This window comes from Diuraphis noxia, unplaced genomic scaffold (assembly GCF_037042655.1).
Source record: "Diuraphis noxia isolate RWA-SAM2 unplaced genomic scaffold, SU_Dnox_SAM2 contig0004, whole genome shotgun sequence".
Classification (NCBI taxonomy): Eukaryota; Metazoa; Arthropoda; class Insecta; order Hemiptera; family Aphididae; genus Diuraphis; species Diuraphis noxia.
The window spans coordinates 42,737,502-42,756,711 of NW_028301714.1; the positions used below are offsets into that span (position 1 = coordinate 42,737,502).

At 25.5% G+C, this 19,210-nt stretch overlaps 1 protein-coding gene across 2 annotated transcripts in view; it reads right to left on the reverse strand.

Annotated features, from left to right (window-relative positions):
• Mondo (MLX interacting protein mondo) overlaps window positions 1-13,509 on the reverse strand; it is a 25,846-nt gene extending 12,337 nt beyond the window's left edge. Inside the window, exons 1-5 of one of the 2 annotated variants that reach the window (XM_089227885.1) lie at window positions 12,943-13,509; window positions 10,783-10,889; window positions 7,743-7,819; window positions 7,547-7,669; window positions 6,015-6,153 (exon numbers count right to left, since the gene is read on the reverse strand). In XM_089227885.1, coding sequence (XP_089084011.1) covers window positions 6,015-6,153; window positions 7,547-7,669; window positions 7,743-7,819; window positions 10,783-10,889; window positions 12,943-13,142 — 646 coding nt within the window. In that variant the 5' untranslated portion in view covers window positions 13,143-13,509. The remainder of the gene's footprint in view (window positions 1-6,014; window positions 6,154-7,546; window positions 7,670-7,742; window positions 7,820-10,782; window positions 10,890-12,942) is intronic. The other variant, XM_015513373.2, reaches the window with a different exon arrangement.
• Between the last annotated feature and the right edge of the window lie 5,701 nt (window positions 13,510-19,210).

Here is a 19,210-nt window from a genome sequence, read left to right on the forward strand (position 1 = left end):
CTTGACAAAGTAAAACCAGTGTCCATGGGCGTAACTATAGCATTAAATAATTACAGGGACTTGAGGAGAGCCACCACCCCCTCCCTCCTCCACACCATTCATTGTAGTATCACTGTGAAGAGTGTAAAATATAAGATTTTAAACAACGATCGTATAATTTACTATAAAAGACAAAACTAAATATAAATTGACAAACAATGATAATAAATGACTTCGTACATTATTCATACCCAATATTTCATTTTTAATCTTATATTGTAAACCAATAAACCATGATCAATCAAATTTTTAAACCAATTTATGTTGTGATGTATTTAATATCAATATAAAAAATTTCTTCTGCAAAAACTAGAAACAATAAATTACGTTAAATTCATACTTGGTAGTTGGTACATATACAATATCAATATATATTACTATATTACTATATTATGTACAATATACTTATAAATCAAATACTATTCACTCACTAATTCAATCAATTCATCGGTACATCTTCAAAACTACAAAATTTAGGAACTAGAAATTTAGAATGGTAGTTCCTCTAACGATCTAGCAAGAGGTGCAATAAGAAAGGATTTTTGATCTTCGCATTTTAATATTTTATAGAGGTAATTAAATACGAATCTTGAAATAAATAGCTGCCATTGGTTAGCTGTATATCATTTGCGTATCATCTGCTTACCTGTACCAAATTATCGTACATCAGATGCGCATCAATATTCTAAACAATAGAAGGGTATAACGAATTATGTTAGGTACATGATGTATAATATTATATAGATGATAAATAATTTAAGATTTTTAAAATTAAAAAATAATTTGTATACACAAACATTTTTTTGATCAAATTTTGACAAAATTCACCAAAAACTCGAAAATGTAAGTTATAAAATTACATTTTTACTTAGTATATTGTATATCACATTATAATATATAATATGCATATTATTATGCAATTAAGATCAAAGTTAGAAAACAATTTGCACTTGGGGTACACATTTTTTTTCATTCCTATTGTTGAATAATTTTAATGTGCAAAACTATGTAGGACCTTTTAAACGGTCAATGCGCAAACGATGTATAACCCAAAAACCGAACGATGCGCAAATGTCTTATAAAAAAGATTAAAATTATGGTGATATCGAAATTCTGGTTTTGTAATAAGACTCACAGGGATCAGAACTACAATTATTTCATATTTTAATTGATTTAAACGTTTTGGTAAAAAAGTTAAAAAATATATTTTTTTATTTGATTATTTCAAAAAAAATTGAAGATAGCCATTTTGTAGAGTTTATTTTTCTGAAGATATTGACGTTTCAAAATTTTATTTTTATTAATTTCTTGATTTTTAATACTTTTTTAGTTTCGAGAAAAATTGCGAATTATTTAACACCGTAATGTTATCAAACATGTGACCCGCCGCGCCACGCGCATTCCCATACGGCCGGCCGAATACCTTCCGTGTTCCTAATAGTTATAAACTACAATCATATTTTATTTCTTCAAAACTAGAAAAAATATTAAAAATCAGGAAATTGATGAAAATAAAATTTTGAAATGTCAATATTTTCAGAAAAATAAACCCTACAAAATGGCTATCTTTAATATTTTTTGAAATAATTAAATAAAAAAATATATTTTTTAACTTTTTTACCAAAACGTTTAAATCAATTAAAATATGAAATAATTGTAGTTCTGATCCCTGTGAGTCTTATTACAAAACCAGAATTTCGATATCACCATTATTTCGTGAGATATTGCAATGGGTAAATCCTCGCGGGACACCCTGTATATCATAACTCATTATAAGAAGTAATAGTACTAGTTTTAAATTCAAATTTCAAATAAGACAATAATACAATATAGGTACCTGATATATATTACCTAGGTATAATTTATAAACATATATTAGATTAATTGTACTGTAATAACAATAATAAAAATTGGTATTCATTTTTAGTGAGTAAGTGGGTTTAGCTATATGACTTATTGATTTATATATATATATATAATTGAGACAATTTAAATTAGATACATTATATTATAATAATTACCTACTAGTAAATGTTTCAATAATATTATCATGATACTATAATAGTAGCAGATGTAAAATACAATTAATATTTAAGAAAATTTTTATTAGTTACTCCAATATAAAATGCATATTAAATGCACCAAAGTTTATCACTAATGTTTAAAACTTAAATCACCATAAAAATCAACATTGAGACATATTATTAATAATACAATTATATAGCTATATATAAATTATAATTTTCTTCTTCGAATATAGCTACAAGAAGGCATGGGTTAATCAATTACGTAAGTTTATTATATCTATTATAACTGATGTGTATATTATATGAAGTATGTACTACTCAGTAATCTGTCTTACAGTAATATTTATTTAATTTATATGAGTTTTTTACTATCTATTATCAAAACTAATAACTGATTTTATGTTGATAATTTTTTTTTAAATTATAATCCAATATATTTTGTTAATTTATACTACTAAGGCAAATATACAAAATATAATATAATGTTTAATAATTGTATATTTATATTATTAATTCAATATAATATATTAAAGAGTATTGTATATTTTATTTTCCAAATATTAAATTTTTAAATATTATAAATTACAGATTTTAAATTTTGTGATGCAAATGAGAGCAACTTTTGAGTCGTAAGGGCATAGCCACAAGGTTGGTGTTGGCCAATGAAAGGTTAGTTGCTGAAGCAAATAAGGGATGATGAAGCATGGTAGTTATATAAGATGTATAAATATATTGTATTTTCTAAACATACTATGTTCTACTAATGCTAATAAAATTTGAACATTTTTTTTCGAAAGTACAAGTACAACATTCTGGTTACTACATGAAAAAATGTTAAAACACTAATTAATATTTTAAACTTTTAGTGTGTTTTAAATTAACAATTAAATGATTATAGCATGGTTTTAATTCTCAGTATACAAGTATACCATAGACCTATAAACTAATTTTCTCTAATTGTCTCTGATTGGATCAGTTATAACATTATAAATATAGCTGTATAATTATTGCATTCCATGTAACAACATATATTTGACATTAGCAACATTTAATAAAAAAGTGGGTAAGTCGTGGATGTTGCTCTGCTATACAATAGGTTATAAATTATAAATGAGTTACTGTAATGGATGGAATTAAATTTGAATCCAATGATATTATATCATTGTATACGAAAAACAATTCTGAGCGGAGATGGTTTATATTTCAAGGATATATTATAGATTATTAAAAATTTTCAAATCTTAGATTTAAAAAGATAATTTTTTATGAATTTCTTGCTTAAAATAATTTGCGAATTTTTGTGATTTTCACATATGTTATCAAAATTCAAACTTTGAATGCTTGTAAAAAAAAATTGTCACTATGTATTTCTTTTATTTCTCAACTGCTATTGTAAAAATATGTTAGAAGCCTTGTATTACATTTTTAAGCTTTTCTACCCAACAAATACATTTTTATTGATATTTATAGAAAAAAAAAAGTTGGAAAATTAAAATATCAGTAAACAACTCAAAACAAATCAAAATATTTTAAAAGTTTTATCAAATATATAAAATGCCTATATAAACATTCAGTGAAAATTTCAAGTATCTGCAGTTATTCGTTCTAGAGTTACACCTAAATAAGAAAATTGCTAAATAAGAAATCTAGTAAAAATTCAATGTTGTAAAAATTTAAATTTCAAACGCTCATAAAAATGTAATTTGAATTTCTGGGAGACATTTTTTTTGTGATAAAGAATGAAAAACTTATAAAGAATCTTGTATTAAATTTTCAAATCTTATTTGTAAGCAAAATATCAGAATTTTTTAAATATACCTGCTGACTGATTATTCATAAAGTATTTAAAAATAGTTAAGTTCTTAGAATGTTTAATATTATTTGAATAATCAGTTGACTGTATAAATAAATTCAAATTGTGTGCTTATCAAAATAAGACCAAATATGAATTTGAGTTGCAGATATAAAACCTTTCAATATCTTAGATTAATAAATATGGGACGAAAAATTTAATTTAAAACTTGTTATATTTATATTTTTACATTATTTTTTACAACCCCACTGATGAGCGCAAATACAAGATATTAAAAATTTGTAAAAACAAAATATCTAAGTGAGAAATGGATAACTTCCCAATCTTAATATTCGCTGTCATTTTATATTCTCTTCTTTTTTTTATCAAATCTAATTATTGTACAAAAATTTGTTTAAATAAAAAAATAAAAAAAAGTGAGAAATAAGTGACATCATGTCATAAAAACATCACTTCTTTCTTGACACTCATAGTGTGTGCTATAGTTTCTCATATATATAAGTGAGTTTATGAGGAGTAAAAAAAAAAAAAAATAAGAAAACCACAAATTTGAGAAATTTTATTTAAATGGCATAAAAAGATTTGAGATAGTTAAATAAAATTATCAAAATATTAATAAAAATAAAAATTTATCTCTATTTTAATTAATAAAATTATCAATTGTTAGTTGAAAAATGATAATTTCTATGTTTTGTTACCATACAAATCACTGAAAGTTCAATGTGTGTAAAAATAGGAGGGCAAGCGCATTTTATTTTAATTAGTTGATAGGTATATTATAAATCACAAAAATGTAAATGTTTAAATAATTGAGTTGCACATAACAGATTAATATTCTATTCAGAATCAAATCAAATAAAATATATGGAACCCCTCTAGAATATAATTTAAGTTATACTTCAAGTTTTAAAACAAGTATTACAAAAAGATCTGAATCAATTATTATTTTTATGTACGTTAAATTTTTAATTTGAATCAATTTCTATTTTATTTTATAAATACCTAAACACCTAATAAATAAGATATAAGGGATCAACAAAAACCATACCGATTTCATCAACCTCAAAATCATAAATATTATCATACTAGCTTATCTCATAAATTCATAAATTAATATAAAAAAATAATTTAATCATTATACTCAATCATTATCATGATACATTTTTAAGTTTGTTATAGAGCAGTTAATAATTTCCACTATACCTAATATACAAGTTTAATATTTGATTCAAAGCATCACCTTTGCTCCTTCTCAGAGGCACAAAGGTTCAGAGACATAAACAAAAATAAAAATATCACCAATTTCAAAGATTATATTTTAATTAGCAAAATATGATTTGTTATTTTGAATAGCAAATGGTTTTTTTAGCATACATTTTAATTTTAATGATTAGTTAATTTAATTAAGATTAGACTAACCAGAAAAGTAAAATAAGTTTTAATCTATTTAACATTGCATAACTGTTGAATACATCAATTTTTATTTATTTTTAATGATTTCTTATTTATTGGGTATTTTGAGAATTATAAACCTTAGTCAAAGAAGTCATAATTAATTATCAAATTACAGTTGTTTTAAAGAAAAAAGTAATATTGCTGTAGGTACTTTAGACTCAATGAATTTAATGTGTTTGAAAAAAAAGTATCTCGCATGAAATAATAGTTATTCTTTAAAAACATATTTTTATTGATAATTGTAAATGGAGAGTAATGGTTTATTAAGCAAATAAACTACAAATTAATATGTTTGCTAGATCAGTCAATCAACACTTATATGATGTAATACACAAATCCCCAATAAAATAACTCTTATCTAATACCTAACTACAGCTCTTATATTTAGAAACTTATCTTTATAATAAATATTCGAAACAACACAAAATTAATTAGCCATGCATATATCAATGACATAACATAACCTCATTAAATATTTAGCTGTATACAAAACACATCTACCTATCTATTTTGTAGTAAAATAACTAAAGGAAAGTTTTGTATTTTACTATGTGATTCTACAGTAAACACATTTAAAACAATTATGATTTTAAATTTTAATAAGAGTAATACACAAATCATAAAAATCTATAAGATTTCTACATTATATGAATTTATTAAGTTTTTAAATATTTACATACCTTCTCTGGCGTTTGGAAATTCGAATATGCGAGAATTTGAGGTTACTGTTGAAAAAAGTGTATCGCTTATAAAATTCATATAATCATCATCAATTCTTATATCACAGTTGTTTTGTTGCCATTCTAAAAATTCATTCAGCTAAAACATAAAATGTTTAAAATTACATATTGAATATTAAAGTATAATAAAAATACCAGGTTAAATCAAGATTTCCTTAAAAATATGTGTGTCCATAATTATATATTTAAAGTGAATTAATGTTTTTCATTAATCCAATGGAAATTGCAAAATACGACCTCTAAAGTGCATCAGTATAAAATCCTCATCTTTAAAAAAATGCTTTATCACTTAGGCCTACCTTGTAACAATATGTTTGAAAACCATCTTACTAAAACTAATACTTATTAGTATCCGAACAAATTTTAAAATGTACTATAAAATAATTTAAAATATAAATTATATTTTTGTATATCCTATAGTAAAGGATATATGTTACATTTACCACATGTTTTAAATCTAAATTAAAACTTTTATTAGTATGTTTAGTGTCTATAGTTTTTACATTATTGTTTAAATACGGGTTTAATCATTTTTTTTTTTTATATGTAATATAAATTAGAACAACACTAAACAATACCTATATGAATATTAACAACATGTACACTTAATAATAAAATTATTTTAATCTAGTTATAAACTGTTTGATAATATAAAAAATAAAATAAAACATAGGTAAGCAAATGTTTATTCAACATCATTATCATCATAATATTTTTTATAATTAACAATAAATGTTGTGCCTATTTTTCTTTTTTAAATTATTTATTTAATATTGAGAAAGTAGATATTTGTTGAAATGAATACATTTAACTAGATAAAAGAAGTAACATTTGGTATTAAATAAATAATTTTTGAAGTGAAAAAGGTAAAATAATAATATTAGTACCTATAATGTTTAAAATTTTCATTATCAAGCATTTAAATAATTATATACTATACTACTAGGCCAAGAAATTTTTTCAATTTTTTCAATGAATTTCCTAAATTACTAATTAATATCGAAATAATAATAATAATTTAATTTGCTAATTAGTTTTAAATATTTTTTAATTGCTGGGTTTCTAAATATTTATCAATAACAAGTACCTGAGCAATTAGTTCAATATAAAAAATATTAAATCGGTTTTGGAAATATTACAAATTAGGTATTGACATTTTTTTGTTAGATTTTTATATAGATTTTAATATAAATTAGTGAACGCATTATATGTGTCAATGGCCTGTCAATGTAATCTGTCATTGAGGCATATAATATGCGCCAGGAGCAATGAGAGGCTTAAATTTAAATTTAAATTTTTAGTAGTAAGTCACATGATGAATATTGATTGATTAGAAAAATGTGTGAAATAATTATCTTTAAAATTAATTTTAAAATTATACTAATGTAGGTACTTACTAGCAACATATTAATTTTAATAATAGATTTTCAAACAAATATATAGCTAATATTGATTAAAGTTATAATAATTACTAATTTTTGTCTTTCTTTGAATCCATTTTGTAGTAAACTCCGATAAAATAGTCTCCATTTTTTGTATTCTGCAGTCACTGCATTAAATTTTCTTTTCCAATATTTTCCTTCCAAAACAACAGCCTGAAAATAAAACCAATTAAATTGTATTTTTTTAAACTGGTAACAAAACAACACTACTATTTATTTTATATACCTCTGGTTGTTTGTGAATATCCACAATTTCTACTGGCGATGCAAACTGACAGATCATGTAATTACTTTTCTTAATAACTGTTAAAAATAAATAAAACAAATTTAAAACAATTGTTTTCCTACATAGTTTTGTTAAATTAAAGAGGACTCCATTGATGAATATTAAATAAGATAACTACAAAAAATTATAATTACTACTGATAGATGGAAAAAAGGTACAATCCATTTATTAAATAATAATTATTTTTCAAACATTTTTTTTGCTATATAATTACTAAATAAAACATTACATGAACACTAATAATTTCAATTTGTCCACTTTTGTGATCAGATGAGCGATAAAAGGATTTTTATGATACCATTTTTTTGGGTAGAAAGTTAAATTATAGTAAGCAATAATGAAATTATTAATTTATCAGTCTTAGGTATTTTTCATGTTGTGTTAAGAAACAAATTCATATGGGTCGAGGAATGTTGTCTTTCTGAAGAAGATGGGGCTGAATGGACTAATAAATGTATTATCAGTAAGACTCAGAAGTCAATGACAATTTAATTTGTTAAATGTTCCTTTTCTAGCTAAAAATGTAGTTCAATAACATATATATCAGAATATTTTCAATAACATACAATTTATAGGTTTTATGTTGCATTTTTGACAACTTAAGGTCATTATTTCTTAAAATGTTTAACTATTTTTCACTAATCATGAGAATAATTATGAGTTTACAAATTAAAAATAATACCTTTCCAGAACTATAAACCAGAATGTTTTGTCTTTTAAATTTTACTTATATAAGTTGTGGGCATAATAAAACTTTAAGATAAGGTACACACATTAAAGTATAAATGTTCTAAAATTTCATCAAAACAATTTTTTCATTGTATAATATATTAGTTGGTTAATTGTAATTAGTAATTTTTTGTGTTTTTTATGCCATAAATGAATTATTGAATGGTATTAAGGTCATCATGAGTCTTAGTTAACACCAGACAATATTTTAACACAATTGTTGTTTAATAAGTAACAATAATAATAACAAAAGTTCATGTTTAAAAATATTCTAAATTAATAAAACAATTAATTAGGTAACTAGGTACATATTAGTTGATGATTATACATAAATATAAATTATTATAATAAACAGTTCACTATAAACTATATTTAAATATCTAAATAATATATTAAAATTAATACTAGTACTGATTGCCAACAAATATTATATTCAAACAAATACCAAATCATATTTTTTTACATTTATTATTAGTCAATATTGTATACTAAAACAAGTTTTGTATATAATTTTACTAATTTATTTTTAAATGTTTAATATAAATAGGTTATAGGTATTGCCAAATTAATAAATACGAGGAAAAGAAAATGTTCTAAAGCTAAAACAAAAAACAGGTATTCTTTAACGAGTAAATGAATGTCATTAAAATGTGCACTGAAATCTAAAATCAGTTTAATAATTTGTAAATATCTCTTAATTAATATTTACATTTTTATAATTATATTGTTTTACTTAATAAATACAAGTAAAATATCGCCATTGGGAAGTTACATCATACAGATCATAAATACATATGTCTGCATACAAGGTTATTGCAATGTATTAATCACAGATTGTTTATTTTTAAAAATAAAGTTTAAAAAAATCTATTTTTTAAATCAACTAAATTTTATAATATAATAGTACACATTGGACAGTTTTATTGATTAATATTATAAACTAAAATTTAATGAAATTTACCACTTAAAACAAGTTTATAGATAATGTTACTATGAACTTGATTCATTCAGTTCATAAAATGAAAGTATTAATTTTGTAACCTAAACATAATACATTAAATTGTTTTAAACAAAGTATTGCATTTTATGTAAAATAGATTATAATACAAATTCCATGTTTAACATTCAATGATTCTAATAAACATTTTTACTTGTACAATGAGTGAAAGTAACAGGCACGCCCGGAGGGGGGGGGGTAAATGCAAATGCACCACCTGAGAATTTTATTAGAATTTTATTTTTCAAATAAATAAAAAAGGTAAAAATTCCTTCTCTATTATTTTATAATTTATGTTCATTGACCTTGATTATGCCAATATATTAAATATAGCAGGCCCGTGCGCAAGGGTGGGGTTTTGGGGATTTGAAGCCCCCCATGGCCGAAAAAATCGTGTTTTTCATTTTTAATTTATTACCTATATGTCATATTTTCTAATCTTATTTGTAATAAATAATAATGCATAACATAATAGTACAATACTATAATAATATAATATAGTGTTGTCTTCACGTTTGCTGTTTATCGACTTTCGTAATCGTTGCCGTTATCGATAAAATATAAAGACAATAAATGTATGAATATAAGTATAGAGCATACACGTCGCACAATAATATTTTATTCGACCGCAATTAGTAGAACACGAGATTACACGATAACGGATTTTGGGTATTTTAAAAGGTTTTATATTGACACTAAAAGTATTTTGCACCTAGTGAGCTACTTCTCTGTGGGCGTGCCTGGAAAGTAAGTATTTTTCTTGTTTCAGGTTTCTAAATGTGTAATTAATATGGCCATATTGTCTATATTATATATTATAATATTGTGTGGTGTGTTGGATTTAACTACTTTATATTTACCAAGGATTTAATATAATAGTTTGTCCAAGACTACAATGTCAAATGTTAAGACCTTTATAGCCAGTCATTGAGAGCAAGATAAGAAAATGTTTAACCGTCATTTAAATGCATAGACTCATAGGAATAGACAGAACATTAAGGATGATAATGTATGCAAGAAGGTGGAGCTTGTTCTGAGTATCAGACACTGTTAAAGCTGTATATTGGTTGTCTTCAGAACAGTACCATTTTACTATTATGATAAAAGTCATGCTATCTCTCTTTATCTGTTTGGCACCAGCACCCCTCCTAGTCCTCGAGGCAAACATACAGTCTATTTCTATAAGTCTATGTTTAAATGGTATAAATTGGGAAAAGTCTCTAAAAAAACATGTAATCTCAAAAAATAACTCACATTGCATATGCCAACACCTCCATATTAGGTTGTTTAAACGAATTTTGTCTTTCCACCTTAAACGAACTCCTTTGAAACGATTCCATTTAGGAGAAGTTAGTTTGTGTCTAAAATGCAAAAATCAAATTGAAATGCTTTCAGTATAGTATATCAAAATAACCGGCTAAACACATAATTAATCAATGGATAAAATATTCGATATTCAGCTCAATAAATATCAATCAGCAATTACTCCAGTTTAATTTAAACAGGGGATAAATTGATTTTAAACAAATTAAAATAGGATTAAAATCCTTAAGGCTTTTTAAATATTTAAAAATACAAAGTTTATCAATCACTTATTTCAAGAATTAGTTGATAATTGAATAATTCTGTCAAGGATGATTTCCTAAAAATTAAATAGACACTTAAATCATTAAAAATAATGTACCAAATACATTTAATATACTTATTTTTAATTACAATTAAGTTTAAATTAATAAGAAAAAATGTAATACATTTCTATTGATATCAGTATGAGTTTTGACTGTTGTAAATTAGTTAAATACAAATTTGTAAGATAATTTATATTAATATTCGACCAATAGAAATAGCTTTTAAATTTTCCATAGCTAAATTAATTTATAATCAATAATATTATATGCAAAAATACCTGGATATAGGTAACCAAAATCATTTATATATTATATATTAGATCACTGAGTTAATAATAAATTTTCTAACCTTATTTAAAGAACTATGAATTATAAAAATATTATATACCTACTATATTCAATCAAAATATGAAGTATTTCATTGCTTAAGAGGTTTTTTATAACCGAACATCACCATATCTTAATATCCATTTATTAATTAAATACATTTTAGAGCATAATTTATTTTCAAATGTGTGCATGGAACCAGGATCGACTTTACAACCTTCGAGGCCTATGGCAAATAACAATTTGTAGATAAATTCGCAAGAAAAAAAAATAAACATATTGCACAGATTAAATATAAAAGAAAAACATTTTTTCACAATGATTGTTGAATTGACCTAATATCAAATTTTAAGGTAAAAATATTATGAACAACCCTACATAGGGTTCTTATGTTTTAATTTTAAAGCAAATTATGAGAATTTAAAAATAAGTATTTACTTACTTCAAAATTACAACGTATAATATACCGACATTGGATCATAAATAATATTTTTACCATTTTAATTGATATGTCAATTCATTATTAAAACTAACAGAGTAAAATGGATGATTCTGAACCTAAAATTTGCGAGGACTGAGACGTCTGAGACAACATATTGTATTATTATACAAGTATAATGTCTTCTGAATACCTAAAGATGATTTAACATGCGGTATTCAAATTAATAAAATAACAATATTTGAATATAAAATAATATTGCTGTTGTAATTTTATAAAATATGTAGAACACTCATAAATTATGGCTAAATAGTTATCAATAAAATACATAGTTGAAAAATAGTTTATTTACATGTTATTGCATACCAATGCATGTGTTAAAAAGGCCTATTCGAGCTAGGGCAAAATGTTCATTCACCCCACATAAAGAAGGTACTACTTCATGAAATATGATAAAAAAAGGAAGGTTTTATAATAGTATTAAACAATGTATTCTTTGTGTATAAATTCAACAATTAAATAATATTATCAATATTATTTAAATAACTATTAGTTGAATAACATTAAAACTTTGAAGAATATCAACTTCAACATCATATCAAGTCAATTACCTAGGTACTATTTTAAGTATAGTAAAAATATATAACCTATATAATTTTTTTAAATTAAATAATATGTTCTTGTGGCGAATGTAGACTTAGTATCAACTTCTTGGATTATTCAGTATAATATAAATAATAATGAAATATGCCTACTATATAATGATTTTGATTTTTTACTACTTGTTAGTTGTCATTATAATAAATATAGGTACTCATACCTAATTTGTATTATGATGAATTAAAATCACAAATTAGGAATTTTTTTAAATTGTTTTAATGACTAATTTATTATTCTAAAGGAGTAAAAGGCATAACCTAGTACTTGTACATATGGCTACTAAACTTGTAAAATAAAATAAAACAAGCGTTTGAATAGATACCTATTATAAGTTCACGAGTGTATCGATGTATAGTTTACCTGTAAGCGACGGACATGCATTGGAAAAGATTATTTAATGAAGTTTTTGAATTGTTGATGTCAGCCCGCGTCAGTATTTCTTCAGACACGGGCACGGCCACTTGATACTCGTCGTCCTGAGCTTCGGCTTCAAAACTCGAGACCATAAAATGTCCCGAATGTATGGTCTCCTTGGTGGCGTTCGTCGTTTGGGACAACATAATCACGAGTATAGATCGTATTTGTTTTATGTATTATTCAAAACCATGTCAGTCATGTCAACGACGCAAACAGCATAAAGTAAAAACAAAAAAATAGGAAAAAATCGGTATCGACGGAGACGTGACGTTAGGTATTACATATTATTATTAAATATTATTACAATGCTAAGCGCCGTATACAACAACAGACAACTCACATAACATTCTACTAGAAAATAGCTGATAAACTGACTAAATGATGACCGTGCCGTCTGGGCTAGTAAGTTGTAGGCTTGCGCAACGTTTACATTCGATGATTAAACGTGTTTGAACTCGTTACGCACGTTCGACGTACGGCAAAAACGTTTCTCAAAAAAAAAACATTACATGGGTAACGGGTGATACGATTATTATTAAAATAATATATTATATTATCGTAACAGGCAATAAAACGAATGAAAACTATTTTCGTGGTACCTACGTATATCATTTTGTGATACCCGCCAACGCCGTAAATTTTCGTAGATAAGACACACATGCGCGTTTTTGATTACGATAAATATAAAACACCTGTTGCGATCCTCACTACACTCGGTAGAAGAAAACATAAGCGCGCGATGTCAATAACTATGTCATTGAACCGCTCGAATATTTGCGTTTGTACCATGAATTAAGATATTATACACAATTGAGCATAAGATTTAGATAATATCTACATAGTCACACTTTCAACACTCCACTATCAAGTACCTACATATTATATATCTTTATTACATTAATAGGTACATAGTATTATAGTAACTATTATGTATACAGAGTGATTCACCAAGCATGCCCATCCCCCTTTTTGTTCTTTAATAATAGTTATCCAAAATCTGATTTTTAGAATCATTAAATATACTGAAAGGCCTTATTTTAAAATTCTTGAGATTTTTATACCACTTAAGGGATGTCCAATGGTGATACAAACTTTTGCTTTTCAAACGAGAACCCTAATTTTTTTACTAGAAATTATTTAGCGGATAATTTTTTGAGAATTTTGATGTATTGAAATCAAAATTCTAATGAGTAGTTTTTGAGTTATTTAACATTGTGCTCTAAAAATAAGAGGTCCATTGTATAGGTTTATAAGATATGTGGTCTATGATCAGAGTGATCAGACTCGTAGCCTGGATTTTATCTTGGGAGGTCGAAATAAATTTTATCACAATTTTCATACATGATTGATATTCAAAACCTTTTTTTTTTTATAAACTGAAAGATTAAAACTTTTATAATATAAAATAATCTATAGTTATTAAATATTTTCAACTAATGTCTATATTCTATAATATAAATTTTCTGTTTTTTTTAAGCCATTATATCCAATACTTCATTTGTTGAGATAAGCATTTCCCAATGTACTGATAGAAGAGCAAGTCCCTTTAAACGCTCATTTCTAGTTTTATTACGAAGTAATGTTTTTAAGCGCTTTAGTGTTGAAAATGAACGTTCAAATACTGTTGTAGAAACTGGTAGTGTTACCAAAATTTTCAATAAAAAATGTATGTTTGGGTAAAACTTCTTATTACATGCGTCCAAAAATATCCATAATTTCGGTGGGTTTTTTTCTACATTTACCCATTTTTCACACTATAGTAAAAATTTAGATACAACCATATTTTCAGACACACGATCTTCGTAAAATATGCTTAAATTTTTAAGTTTTGAAACATTTTCGTTTAAATCAAGTTTTGGCAATAGTATTTCAATTGATGACAAAACAACATTGTTTTGTTTAAAACGGTTTTCCAAATTTAAAATGAGACGGTCTATCGAAGGTAGAAATATTGATGCTTTGTATAGTATCCTTCCGGTGAGTTATCGTCATTCGTTGTCAGAATGTTTAAAAAAAATAAAAGAACAAAATTAAATATTTTGAAGCATTATAATATTATAATAATTCAGCGTACGCTCCGAACTAGACGGGCGGCTAAATGATAACGATACATCAATCTATAAAAAAAATAAAAAAAAAAATTATATTATAATAAGTGAATAAGTGGTTGCCGTCACGGCGATAACGCAACCAGACAATATGTAAATTAGTAAATTTAGATATAAATGATATAATTCGAAATTCGACCATTCTATAATGGTTTATTTTTATTTTTTATACCAAAAAACAAAAAATATATTTAACAAATTATTTTATTTTGATTTAAATTCTAAAGATCGTAAGTTTATACAAAAGAACGGGAAAAATTTCGGGGAGAGTGGGCCCAGACCACATAGATACTTGCCTGTCTAAGGCGGGTTTGAAAATATTAGTCATTAATACTAATGTATCAACATAAATAATTTGTAAAACCAACATAATTATCATTAATACTAGTACCAATAATACGTTTATTTTATACTTTTGTAAAACGATTTTTAAAGACTATTATCCTTAGTACAAACACTACAAAAATTTTAATAACTAGGAAACTACTCGTTTGAATTTTTATTTGGATACATTGAATGTCTGAAATTAGCTGCTAAATAATTTACAGTAAAAAGTGGGTTTCTAATTTGAAAAGCAAAAGTTTGTATCGCCACAGAACATTCCTTAAGTGGTACAAAAAAATCACAAGAAAATATGGTTTTTGATTATATATTTAAAGATTCTAAAAATCAGATTTTGAATAACTTCATTATTAATGAAAAAAGGTGTGAGCATGCTTTGTGAATCATCATAGGAGTGTTTACGAGAGGGGCCGGGGCGGATTGTGCTTCAAACAAAATGCCAGAATAAAAAAAAGTCGTGCTGTGTTCTGTGTGGCCTGCAGTACCTATCTATAGATTTGATTATTTGTATTAATTGTTGTATCATGTATGAGTATGACTGCTGCACACAAATAATAGAACATTTTATAGATATTTGAGTTATTATATTTGAGCATTTATTAATTACCTAGTGATTATATTAATATTACCATATAATATTATGTTCATCAATTCTCTATATCTACATAACATGGTTAAGTAATATTATAAATATTATGTAGATATCTGTTTTTAATTTAGTTTTAGGTAAATATATTTTTATTGTTTTGACAATGGTTATACTTTTTGATCATTTTTAAAAAATATTCCTATAATTGTGAATTTTGTAACATAAAGAATAATGTCTAAAAATGTCAAAAAAATAAAAAATAGGGATCACGATTTCAAAATTTGCCGTGCTCCCTCGATCACTAATGTCTGAACACACCTATATGAATCACCCTGTATATATATTTTATTATAATTTATTAAATACCCACTCATTGACGTGTGCGGACGTTGAGCACTTAAGAAAAAAAAATATTGTTTTGTGATTATACTAATTATTATTAAATAGATGCCTAGCTGCATTTACCATAACTAAAACATATCTATAATCGTAATAAATACTAATCACTTATCAGTAATCAGTATTCACAAAATAAATAGTAAGTTGGCTTATTACATAATATAAGGTACCTAGTCGAATTCCAACTGTGAAACTTCCCTTCTAGATATTTTTAGAATTCAATGCCAATCATATTAAAAAATATTCTATTATTAAATTATAAAAAATTAATATTCTAAGTGGAGATGGTCTGACAGCCTATATTTTTAATGATATTTTATGGTATTAATATAAGTAACTTATTTTAAGTCAGGAACCGAATACTCCAGTATATCCCCAATAAAAGCTGATGTTCCTCAAGGCGCTGTTGTATCTCCAACTCTTTTTAATTTATACTCTGCAGACCAACCCACTAATCCGAATACACAAATAGCTGAATATGCCGACGACAAAGCAATATATGCCACCCACACCGATTCTGACATGGTTTCAACTACTCTCCAAAGACACCTAAATGATCTATCACACTGGTACTCCCTCTGGCGCGTCAAAATTAATGAAAACAAATCTGTACACACCACCTTTGCTCTTCGCCACAGACAACCTCCTCCGGCACATATAAACGGCAAACCAATACCAAACTCCGACACAGCCAAATATCTAGGTCTAACCTTTGACAAACGTCTAACATGGGCTAAACACATACACACAACAAAATTAAAATTAAATCAACGACTCTACTCTCTCAGACCTATTCTCGGTAAATTCTCAAAATTATCCCTCAAAACAAAAATTCATATATATAATCTTCTTCTTAAGCCTATCTGGCTCTATGGCATACAGCTCTGGGGCACTGCAAAAATATCAAATACAAAAAAAATACAAGTGTTTCAATCAAAAATCCTCCGACTCATAACCAATGCTCCTCCTTATATTTCAAACCACACACTTCATACAGATCTTCACATTCCGAAAGTCACTGATACAGCCAAGCTATACTACTCAAAATTTAGGAATCGCCTTCAAAATCACCCTAATCCCCATATAAAAAAGTTATTATCCATCTCCGTCCCAGGAAATCCCACCAGGAGACTTAAACGACAATGGCCCCGTGACCTCATAAAGTAAACATAATATGAATACACCTAAATAATTGTAAATTCAAGTCGAAGTACCTTCACTGGACGGTTTCTTCTCTCAAGACATTCAAGCTATTGCACTTAATTAAACATACATTATGCTTATTGTACTTTTTTGTAGTATAGATTGTATAAATTCTAGATAAAAAATAAAAAAAAAAACTTATTTTAATTTTAATATAAATATCACGATTTACATTTTTATTCTTTAACTATGAAACTTAACATCTTAAAAATTTGTAACTACAAAATTATTTGCAATTTTTTGAGATTTTGAGAAAATTCGTGAAGTTAAAAAATTTAAATTTTTATAAAAAAAAATTGTACCTATTTTATATCTAACTTTTCCTTGTGCGTCTTTATTATAATTTAGTTGTTATTATAATAACTTATGAGGAACCTATTGCGTATTAAATTTTCAAGTTTTTTTATCCAACGAAAAAATGTCTATAAGTAGATAAAAACTAGTCAAAATATTTTGAGAATGTTATCCCGAGACCAGAATACTAAAAAAATACTAAAAAATGGTAAAATAAACATCTGGTGAAAATTGAGTGTCTATGCGCGGTTAGTTAGTCATTTTTGAAATACTATAAGAAAATAAGAAAATCATTGAATGAGAATTTGTTAATTTAGCATTTAGGTACGGTTAAAAATCCTATGTCGAAAAGAATTAAAGTTCAAATATTTATAAAAATATAATAAAAATAGTTTAACTTTCAAGCAGTTTTTTGTTTTGTTTGAGGTAGTAAAAACCTATTAGGAATCTTACATTCAATTTTAAAATCTTAGATACCTATAAATAGAAACATTTTATGAATTTTGAATCAAAATAATTTACAAATATTTTAGTGATTTTGAAGAATTTTGTCAAACTTTTTAACTTTAGACCCTCATAAAAAAATAATTATAGATTTTACCTCAATTTTTTTTTAGATTTCCATTTACAAAAAGTTATGAGGAACTTTGTATTAAATTTTCAAGTATTTTGATTAAGTGAACATTTATTATACAAAAACAATAAAAATCGAAATTTTCTTATAAATAGCTCAAAAAGTGTTAAATAGTAATAATAACATCTGGATCTGGTGAAAAGTATCTGAGGTTATTAGTTTCTTAAGCTATAACAAAAAACCTAAGCGATTTAAGTTCGGAAACTAGTTTAAAGTTTTGCGTAGAAATGCCTGTTTTTCCTTTAATTTTTTGTTGTTCCCGCCGATTTTAAAAACGTCTAGAATTTTTCCATTTAACCTCTTTAAAGTATCAACTAGATTCCCTTTCTCATGTTTCATTATTTGAACACAGAACACTCAAAACATTTCCCCTGCTTTCCTGTCATCACCCCGCGCCCCACTGTCACAAGTGAGTTACGTCATAATTCAGCACTTAATATATATACATGATACGCTTTTATTTATTAAATCCGAGATCGAGTTGTGTTCGACTATAATTTATAAAACAGAGATCTCGCCAACAGGGTTTTTCACCAATATTTCCAAGACACATTCGGAAAATGGAACAGCAGTTGAGCAGTTAAACACTATATATATAGAATATATAGGATCCTTATTAATATGTGTTCGTATTATGGAATC